Source organism: Malassezia globosa, assembly GCF_000181695.2.
Source record: "Malassezia globosa CBS 7966 chromosome Unknown mgl_sf_3.1, whole genome shotgun sequence".
NCBI classification, from domain to species: Eukaryota; Fungi; Basidiomycota; class Malasseziomycetes; order Malasseziales; family Malasseziaceae; genus Malassezia; species Malassezia globosa.
In genome coordinates, this window is record NW_001849871.1 from 736,210 (window position 1) to 747,040 (window position 10,831).

At 48.4% G+C, this 10,831-nt stretch overlaps 4 protein-coding genes across 4 annotated transcripts; 3 read left to right on the forward strand and 1 right to left on the reverse strand.

Annotated features, from left to right (window-relative positions):
* Positions 1–1,159: 1,159 nt before the first annotated feature.
* Positions 1,160–2,083, forward strand: MGL_1667 (uncharacterized protein; the record flags this gene model as incomplete). Its single annotated transcript, XM_001731432.1, has 1 exon — positions 1,160–2,083. One exon carries the CDS (start codon positions 1,160–1,162, stop codon positions 2,081–2,083), a length of 924 nt encoding a protein of 307 aa, XP_001731484.1.
* Positions 2,084–5,646: 3,563 nt separating this feature from the next.
* Positions 5,647–6,840, reverse strand: MGL_1668 (uncharacterized protein; the record flags this gene model as incomplete). The annotated part of the gene is made up of 1 exon (XM_001731433.1): positions 5,647–6,840. The coding sequence occupies one exon, from the start codon at positions 6,838–6,840 to the stop codon at positions 5,647–5,649; it is 1,194 nt and encodes a 397-aa protein (XP_001731485.1).
* Positions 6,841–7,905: 1,065 nt separating this feature from the next.
* MGL_1669 (uncharacterized protein) lies at positions 7,906–9,150 on the forward strand (the record flags this gene model as incomplete). The annotated part of the gene is made up of 1 exon (XM_001731434.1): positions 7,906–9,150. The coding sequence occupies one exon, from the start codon at positions 7,906–7,908 to the stop codon at positions 9,148–9,150; it is 1,245 nt and encodes a 414-aa protein (XP_001731486.1).
* A 250-nt stretch (positions 9,151–9,400) lies between these two features.
* Positions 9,401–10,557, forward strand: MGL_1670 (uncharacterized protein; the record flags this gene model as incomplete). Its single annotated transcript, XM_001731435.1, has 5 exons — positions 9,401–9,417; positions 9,492–10,010; positions 10,062–10,171; positions 10,212–10,336; positions 10,399–10,557. The coding sequence occupies 5 exons, from the start codon at positions 9,401–9,403 to the stop codon at positions 10,555–10,557; spliced, it is 930 nt and encodes a 309-aa protein (XP_001731487.1).
* Between the last annotated feature and the right edge of the window lie 274 nt (positions 10,558–10,831).

The window sequence follows — 10,831 nt, forward strand, 5'->3', positions numbered from 1 at the left end:
GCTTCTACAACGTACGTGGAAAACTACTATCATACCTTACGAAACAGCGTATCGCGCAAAAGTTTTTCGTACAAGGCTCCTTCGCTGAGTATTCTGAGTAGCCTTTTAGCAGGCATTGGCATAGTGACTTTGTTTAATGCTGTAGGCGTATATTTATGATGCAAATGATTAGGCTGACGAAAGACATTGCTTTCCCACTCTACGCTGTATGCTATACTCTTCCGAGCGACAGATATAGTTCTTACCCATACCATATGCTGTTTCACTTATGTAGAAGTGTAGGCATATACGTGTTCTTGCAGCACTGGAGAGGTGAGAGCGAGGCATGGAGCGATCCGTGCGTATCATTGTGACTCGGAGGATCACTATCCTGGTTGTCCCGGTGAAATCTTGTGGAGGTCGTTGAATGCATGGACACATAGCAGCCTCGGAAGTTTTTCTTCCAAGGGTCATGTCTTGGCCGTCATCGTGGCGTCTGTTTGTGTTTGTTCTTGTGTAGTTCAATCATCGACGTTCGAACGAACCATTTTATCTTCATCGCCATTGTTGCTGAGAGTTGCGCACATGGCAGAGGCGAGATTCCAAACAACTCAGTTGCCTTACTCGGTCGATTTGGATCAACTCGCCCGGGAATGCCGCGATCTTCCGACAAGACCTTCGTACTCGCTATCTATACATCCTGATGCCTATCAAGCTGTGAAAAAGCGTTGTGCATGTGTGATGAGTGCATCTGATCATCAAAATCAAGCTATTACTATGGAAGAAGCTGATCATGCGTGGAAATGCCGTCGAATGAGCCAGGGACTCGATTTAAAAAAACAAGCTACATCACGCACCCCTGCGTCATTTTCCTTCGATACGTACGTGCAACATTTTGTTTCTCATTCTCAGCTACGATAACGTGGGATTGTATGCGCAGTCGATTCCCATGCGCGACACTAATGCTGCCGACACCAAGGTACGTGCGGTGAACACGATCTTGGCTGCTGTCATGATTTGGTTCGGTCATGACTTACATCTTTAGCCTTTGCAAATGACAAAGCATCCACACAAGTTGGCGCTACCTGCGGATGGGAGCATAGTCTTCGTGCTGCAGGTGTCTGTCTATTCTCGACGACATGTGCCACTTACGCGTCGCACACGGGGATTGGACGGTTGGATGCCTGATATGATGTTTGACTCACCTATGCTGAGCAACATGGATGGTGAGCTGGTTCTTACACAACAACTCGAGTGCTTATCTGAACACACATTGGATGATCTGGTTCATGAAATAGTTTGCCGGAACGGCGAACTTCCTTATGCGTGCCACGATAGCAGCGATTGTCCTACTCATTGGACAAGTGCTAATGACGCAGGCCCATCAGTGCAGCCTAAATACCCCAAATATCATGCATCGCCGCTACCGACGGATGTGTGTGTCATGATGGATGACAAACTGTACGGTCGCCTTGATCCGTCACTAGATCCATCCCAGAGCTACGTGCACGCCATTCTAGAACATACACATCCTAGCACATCGCCTCTCGCCAAGGCCGTTTACAGTGGCAAGACACTTAGCTCTACGCGCCTGACTCAACTCCGGTCACTCACTCTGCATCAGCCAAACTGGCTCTTACATGTGGGCGACTGCGAGCACATATGGTGCATTGATGGTATCCGGTACGTGAAGGAAGCGTGTCTAAACTCACACGTCATCGTCCATGACAGGCTGCTTGGATCGAATGAAAATGCTGAAATTTATCCTCGGACCACGTATATTCAGCGATGGATGCTCTCGTCGCTAGTTCGTCAGTACTTGGCACCGAAAAAACTCGTCGGTCGGAACGAACGTTTGAGTGTGCCTTGTGACATATGTGATGGAACACGAGATGCTGTTGCCCTAGTACTGGGAGGAGATGCTGTCGTGTGTAACAAGAACGGGAAACGAAAGTTGTCAGGTATGCCGCAATTGGTTATGCCCTGCTGCGCCGTGTGCTTTCAAATGGCAACGGGAACGGACGTGTCACACGCATGGGGTCCAAATCCTCCATCGTCGGAAGACAACGGGACATGGACAGTTATGCCTTTGTTTGCGAAATAACGGGCGAGGCCACAGGGTTCACTCTACAATCACTGTTGTGCGAATTCGAACTTTCACTTGGAGGTATGTTATCAAGTTTGAGACGGCGATCACGGAGAAACAAACCGACTACTAGGCACAAGAGTTTTGCAAGACCAATGCCCGGCCACAGATTAGCTAGCATGCTTACATGAACATTGTCTGAGTTGTGCTTGTTGTCGTACTACTCTACAATGTCGTATATACACATGATCAGACCTTGACTGGAAACTACTACGTTCTTGATCAGATTGTCGCCGTTAAACTTTTTTGATGGAAGCAGTATATTTGACACAGCGGCGCTGGATTCTGTAAAGCCAGGGTCAGGGCTAAAACACTTTTTTTGCAAATGCAGGAAAGGCCATTACCCATTATGTTGGCTCCCCAGGCATGAAACCGAACCTCACGGAACATGAAAGTGAGGGTCAAGATACATAAAAATGACTGGACAGGTGCACGAAGGAGCAAATTAAAATCAATGTCAGATCTAACGTGCCAAGAGATCCACACGCCGCCCCGAGCGATGCCTCACTTGATACGTTCGATCCCAAGACATGGCGAAGCTCCGTGAGAAATCCAGGACTATACTAGCAAAGCACATCTGATGAGTACTATTCGAACATAAGCGTCAATAATACAGACGTGAATTCTGGTCTTGCCCATGTGTCAGGGGCGAAACGGTTTCGATGTATACAGTTTCCTGAACTCCTGAACTTATGAGATGTCAAGCCCTAGAATAAGAAGAACGTCCACACGTGTCGTTCCACACCCAATATTACATCTCTGGCTCCATGTTAGTGCCAAAATTAATAATTGAGCTATACCAAGAAAGATGCCAACATGAAGCGAAAAGCACATGACCCAGTGCTGCCTTGCCGATTTCTTGCGAGGCAATAATATACTTTCAAACAAACAGCATGTGACAAAAGATCATTCACGGCCACTAGCCTCAGCGCCACGACAGTTGTGGCGAGCCAACACCGACAATGCCACTCCCACATGGACGCTTGTAAGCACAACGAACCAAAAATAAATAAATAAAATAAGGGAAATACAAGATTTCTTATAAGGAATTCAAGATGACACGCCAGACCTAGCAACATTACTGCATACGAGGTAACCATAGCCATCTACAAGCCTATACTGGAGAGTCTACAGTTCATATCAAACGGGATGGATTTTTTCGAGAAGCTATCGACGCAGCAAAAGTGATATTCCTTAGCTTATTATCCATAAAAATGCTTAATACATCAACTAAGAACTAAAATAATCGGCAAGCAAAAGAAACAGTCTTTCTACAAGTCTATTGGCGAAAACATATTATACTATACCGGATTGTCAGTTCATTCAGTTCATCAAAATCAGAGTCTGTGATTCGCATAGAGAATATACTCGTGCTCATACTACGCTCCATAAAAGCTGAACCATTTTCAACACGAGCATGAATGCAACGCTGTGAGTAAGCGCAGGCATCTTGTTGCTACATCATGCACTTGCGTTGTAGAGCTGACGTTACTTATTTTTCTTCACTTACAGATCTTTATGAGCATCTTTAGCATGCCGTGCAAGAGGCTTCTCAGCGTGTCTCCTGACACGCTCGTGTTCCTACGTAGTTTTTCTGTTGCACCGGCATCGGAAGCCATGAAGAAGAGGGGTGCTGCATCGACCCATGTTGGAAATGAAAGCACTGATATCATTTCATGCATTTGCTGCAATATAACTCCTGATATTGCTTGACACCGAACTTCCTGTCATATACTCGCGATATGTAGTATATAGATAAGATTTGGCTTCGATCAGAAGTTGGAGAATCATAACTGCCTAACCGCTCGGACGCATGAAATGCCTCTTATCGTGGCGTAATCCTCTCTATGGGACATTTTCATTATCTAGACTTCTCCACACCCCAATCGTTGGGCGCGCACACGCAAATGAAGGACGATGTGTGGAGGACAAAATCTTGCGTCCACGCGTTCGCTTTGTAATTACGCACGCATCATGAAAAATGCAGGACAAGATCTGACCCACATACGACACTAATCCCTATATTTGGGCCCTGGGGTTCGTACATGACAGGTTATGACACTCGCCATTCAAGCATACCGAAGAATAGGTACATGCTTCTCCAGACGTTTACTGTCGACGGCATCTAATGGTGAGGTGGCGCGCGCGGTCACTGAGGCGACGCGCGTGAAACAATACAGCCATCCTGATATCAAGTCCTTTCAGCGCCGACGCCAACAAACTTGGTCAGATCTTATGCGTGTGTTCGCGAAAGACGGCATGATCGCAGAATCAATGGCATTGTTGGACGACATGCATGCGTGCAAGGCCTCACCCTCTGTTTCAATGCTTGACTTGGCGTTGGAAGCGGCTGTGGTCGCAGATCACATTCCGCGTATTAGGCAAATTCTTTCACGATATGCTTTCTACCCGCCAACATACCGTCCGAATGACGGAGTTTTCCCTTTCACTATTTTGTGCTCTTCGTGCGTCGCGAGCTGGACTCCGACCACATATACCCACCTACTTCACCACTGCGCTCGCACGACGAATGTTGAATACATGCTGCTTCTTGTGTGCACAGCGAAAGACTACAAAGTCAAGCTTGAAGAAGATGCACTCACCTTTATTGTACAATGCGCAACAGATGCCCAAGAGCCGCGAATCGCGTTCGAGATAGTCCAGGAAGCCCATGCTCTACACGGCGTCTCTGCTCGGGTTTGGATGCATACACTACGCGTGTGCGCTACACAGCACTATGCACCTGGACTTGAGCTTGCGTGGAAGCACAGTCGACCAATAGTGCCTGACGATGGTTTGCTCGTCGCTATTATCACTGCGGCGTCGCGGGCTGGACTGAGTCCGCTTGTGTCACACGCGCTCGCATGGATTTCGGAGCCAACGGAAGCACACCTTATCCCTGCCTTTGAAGCATTTTGCAACGCGGAGCATTTTGATAAGGCCATGAATGTGCTTGGCTGGATGCACGCGTCGGGCATTGAGCTTCATGCACCACTGGTTGCCTCGTTATCAGCGAAAGCCTCTTCAAGCGCACGTGCTTTGGACGTTGCGATCCAGGCCGTGTTCCAACAGTCGACATGGCCACCCCCAACATGTGCATGGAATGCGCTTGTCTATGCAGCATCAGAACGCCGGCAGCTCCCAACGGCAGAATCACTCGTGCACGCGACACCTGAGCCGACGTCTGAGACGTTCCAAGCGTGGCTCGATGGATGCTTGGCCGCGAATGACATGGCATCAGCTCGGAATGCATGGGCTATGATGCAGACTCGCGGCATTGTACCTTCGGCCGCCTGTTTCGAGCGCATGACTCGAATGCACCTAGTACAGCCACGGTACGAAGAGGCCTTTGCTTTATTGGAAGAAGCCAAACAAAGAGCACTCGTCCCTACTCGTCGTATGTATGCGGCTATGATATGGACTTGCTGGAAGCGCAAGGATGAGCGCTGGCGCGCACTGTTGCATGAGATGCAAGAGGCCAACTACGAGCCAGGCCATCGATTGCGCGCGCTGGAAATGACCTAATTCAAGGATGGCCAAGCTTTCCGCGTAAAGGGCTCGAGTGTCTCGACAAGGACTGGCACGGGATACGTACTTACGCTCGCGCTAATATCCAGGTCCAGGGGACGCATGCGATGAGACGCCTTGGCACTGGGAAGTTCTCGCGGACTTTCATAAGGTTTTGGTGAATGCAGTCCACGTTTCTGTGTCTTGGCCATGCGCTCAACAATATCAATGGCTCTCGAATCATGTGACGTGCCGGAGAGCAAAGGATTCGACGACGACATCATTGTCGTCGGCAGCGACTGCACTAAACGACTAGGTTTTGAGTCGTGCTTGCGGGGATTGAATTCAATCGCGCGCGTGCTGGTGGGCCTCTCATCGGTATCTTCGTGCTCGTGCAACTTATCTGATGGGAATGCAATGCTGCCCTGCACCAAGTCAGTCACCGTATGTGCATCAAGCTCCTTGCGAGTCATCATCTGTACACTACTGTGAATCAAGCACTTGGGCCGCGCGCACAGTTCGATGGGGCCTTCATTGCGTTCTCGCAGGCATTGTACAATAAGCCATCCTTGCCCTAGCAGAAGTGACACTTGATGTTGGAATGTGCGCTCGTGGAAATGTGCATCTTGGCTAAAGATGCGACGGAGTCCCTCAATGGTACCTGCCCACCAGACAGGGTCACAGAGTTTAGGAAGAAACAGGCGGCGTGTCTCGTCGGAAAACGGTTGACCAATCAGTCCCGCAGGGAGAAACAGCCATCCGTACGGATAATCACGCAGACCTTGCGGATGCTGATGAGGGAACGACAGCGAATTATCAATAGCTCCAATAGTTATGCGACGTTCCCCAGGGGCTGGCTGAGGATTGTACCTGATCATGAAATTATCCAAGCCTCGATCAGTATTGCGCATCAAAAAATCAAGCACCACAAGCTTCTCAAGCTCCAGCCGCAAGTCAGTGAGTGTTTCCTCAGACCAGTCAAACGATTTTGTGGATGACATATGCGCTGCAGGATACGCTGTGGCCTCGCACGTGTGCCGTACCGAACCTGTAGCCTCTTCATTGGCGTTGGAGCTCCCGTACGGCCCGGGTCCATATCTGCAAAGCAAGAGGCGCTTGATGGCAATAAATATCATGCGCAACCGCGCACCTTGCTTGCGCCGACTAAGCCAGTGAGCCTTGTGTTCTTCGCGCAAATCCCTTTCCATGATATCTTTAGGCCGCCCTGGCAATGTGTATCGATGGAAAAATTGGCTCGCGTTCTCATAACCATCCAAAAACTGCTGCAAGGATCCAATCTTAATGGGTAGTGGCTGCAGCCCCTGTTCCCAACGTTTGCGGTCCTTGTAGAGATAATGGAACGAAGGACTCACAAATCCCACTAGTCGTGTCTTGGGTACCAAACCAAGCGCCAGTCGATCGTCCAGAAAAGAAGCACCCACCTCTGAAAGATATGAAAAGTTAGGGATCAGGCTGTCAATATGTTAGTACACGTTCGTCTGTTTGTTTTTCACGCACCATGGACGGCCCATGGCCCACCAAAAGTATTTTCGCAAAAAGACACGCTTTGGACTGCTGTCAGACATGTTGCAAGTGTGCGAATACTGGACCCAATTACGTACTTCAAATTTCCGTATGGTTCTTCGTCCATTGGCTTGAATACACCGCGTATACGAGCAGAATTTTTGTGGCGGTCATACACAAAATAAGAGCCGCTTGTGCCGGTCGAAATCATGCGGGGGTTCAGACCCGATGACATCGCATCACGTACATCGGAGACCATCTCGTAGAAACTAGCATCATCTGGCTACATCTGTTAGACTGATCGTCACTCCAATAAGATATACATACACGAAAGTGGGGCCCTCTGTAAGGGCTCGGCCCTTCTTTCTCCGGATCAAATACACTCACTAAAAAGCGTGTGGGAGCAAATCGCTGTGCGTATTGATGCGACGCAAAATCATGTCGAAGCACAAACTCCTGCTCACATGAGTCTGTACCAGTGGCTACTGACTCGAGAAGCGATGTCGACTCATCAGCACCCCCGCTCTGCTTCGACATGCTATGCGCCTGTCGCGGAGGCTGAGCTTAAACGTTGTGCACATTTATGCACACGTGTTGTGCCCGACACGAGAAATTTTGAGCTGCATTTCTTGCGCGTCTTAATTATTAATTTTATTTTCGCCTTCGCGCGCCATTCTCTCGTATTCACTGTTGTCTCCGTCAAATTCCCATTTATGTTCACGTTCGTGCACCTTGCATGAAGTGTGAGAATGGTGGAGACGACGGCTCTATTTCAGCCACCACCGCCATACAAAGATGAATACGATATTACCTATATGCATGGCATTGCCCCGCTCACGCACTGTGTGCCTCACACGAACCCGTTGGATGAAAACGCGGTATCACATTTGGCCCTAACTGATCAACATCGTCAACATATGCGACGCCTATACGACTTAATGCAGCTCATGCTTCTTCGGCAGAACCGGCAATTAGCAGAACGCTGCTTCTCGCTTCTTTTGAGGTCACAGGATTGGCGTCCGCAGGAACTATGGAAATTAGGACTTCAAGTTGCTTGCATGGGTCAGGAGCGAGACACCGCGCTTCGATATCTCTTACGAGTTTCTCGCACCCGCACGACTTTGCGTCCATACACGATAGTCTTCTTGATTCGCGAGTTGATTCTTGCTGGTCAATATCAGCGAGCGCATGAGGAACTTACGAGCATTATTGGTGCATATCCATATCGACACCAGCCCCAGCTACACACATATCTTGGTCTGCTTACGTTGTACCTGGGCAACGTTGACGAGGCTGAGTGCAGTGACAGCGATTCCAGCAGTTCTATACCTCACGTTCCTATGCGGCTAGCCAAACAGGTTCCGCATTATGTGCAGCGATCTGCGAGACTGCACTTCGAGAATGCTATCAAAGTGGCTCCTCGCTACATGGCAAAGCAAACAGCGATATGCAAGCATCGATTAAGGCAGCAAAACATTCGACTCAACCGTCTACGGCAACAAGCCAAGCAGCATCATCAGCGCCTATGTAAAAAAATGCGTCAATATGGATGGGTTTTTCAGGATGACGCGTCGGAAAACCCAAGCGTGCAAGGCTTATCTACCCAGGATATCATTTCTCAAGAAGAAGAGGTAGGGACTGATAATACTGCGTCAAATGTATTTGCATCGAACACGGAAATGAGAACGACATTGCCTATGAGCGACTACTTCGGCCTCGACTCTGATCAGCATTTCCAATCTGACGAATCAGATGAAGATGACCCATCGCATCTAAATGCAATTCGAGAAGCTTCAGAGGGCCCTTCCCTGCCACAAGGCATTGGAGATACACGAGATGCAACGCCGCCCGTAATGTCGTCCGAGTCAGAAACAGAGCACTCGAGTCCTACGGCCGCCGAAACGCACGACTCACTGAATCTTGCGCTTCCGGTCGTCCAATGGTCAGTCCACGTGGCTCGCACGTACTTGTCTATGGTTCGTATGCTCTATTAACATGGCTTGAAACTGACCTATTCCTTCGTGCTTTACTAACGCACAGATAACATCTAAATCATTGCATCACATCGATCCCGATCGTTGGTATTCGAGAGGCCCCTAGGAGTGGAGATCTTGATCTCGACTCTTTAGCAACCTTTGTAGAGAGCACTTGGTGCACGTGATGTAAATTGACAAACTCAACTGACAGTCTGTCAAGTGTGCCCCTACTTGAACATTCCCAGACACTAACGTCTGAATTCGCGTCATGAGCACTGAAGCAGGGTATGTGTGGTGACAGAAATTTGTCGCCATGATATCTCGAATTTCTTTTTAAACAGTATTTTCTGACATCTTAGGATAAATCCGACGTCGGAAATATCAAGCCAAGAAGAGCCGCGTGGTGCTCAGCCGGCGTTAAATAAAGTTGATTCAACAACGTACTCAGATGAATCCTTGCCTGAATGGACGTGTCATGTCGGCATTGCTACTGAAAAGAATGGAAGGTGGCGACGAACTATGGAGGATGCACACCTTTACCTACAGGACTTCAACAACGTGCCGGGGCAAGGCTATTTTGCGGTCTTTGATGGACATGCTGGCAAATTCGCTGCCGAGTGGTGCAGAGACAATATGAATCGCATTCTTTCGGAGGAATTAAACGTATGCCCTCACATGGACGTACGCGAAGTCATGAGAAATGCCTTCCTCAAGGCGGATGAACAGCTTGAGGCAGAGTCCCGATCTGCCGGTGTTCGAAGTGGGTGCACAGCTGTCACCAGTCTTATCAGGCTGGAATCAGATGACTCAGACCAAAATAAATCAAGAAGGCGTGTTTTGTATACAGCAAATGTGGGCGATGCTCGCTCTGTCCTTTGGTACGTTGACACATCGGTCTGCAGATTGCAATTGCTTACCATGAATGCCAGTCGTGGCGGTAAAGCCATTCGTTTAACCTATGATCACAAAGGATCTGACGAGTTTGAATCCAAAAGAATTACTGAAAAAGGGGGATTTCTTTTGAACAACCGCGTTAACGGTGCGTGCAAATTATGCGTTTAAACTAATGAATCTTTCAGGCGTGTTGGCTGTCACGCGATCCTTGGGTGATTTCTCCATCAAAGAGTTCGTCGTGGGTACTCCCTTTACTACTAGCATTGATATGTGCGATGAAGACCAATTTCTTATTGTTGCATGTGATGGCGTACGTAATCTCTACTGATTCTTCCTCGTGTTTTCTTGGACTCGTGATCTGACACACTGCAGCTCTGGGATGTCGTGAGCGATCAAGATGCTGTGAATTTTGTCTCAAAATACAGTGATGCACAAGAAGCCGCAGAAAACCTCTTACAACACGCTTTAAAAAACTTTAGTACAGATAACACATCCGTGATGATTGTACGATTTGCCAAGACTCGGACCTAGTAGATGTAAAGCCAATTTTCGAGTGCTTACTAACGTATGTACATATCTATGTAAGTGTTGGAGGTCTGAGCGCGGCGGTGTTGTTTTCTTACATTATTCTTACTTGGCCGTGAAGGCTTTTGAATGTGTCCTAAATTATCACGTGCGAACACGTTCGTGTTCAAGATCGTGGCCCAAAATTGTGGCGCACGTTGTGCCGACATAACATCTAGACAGGATAGTACCACAGTGGAAGACAAGTGTGTCAACGAATCACCACCGCAGTCTGAGTCCC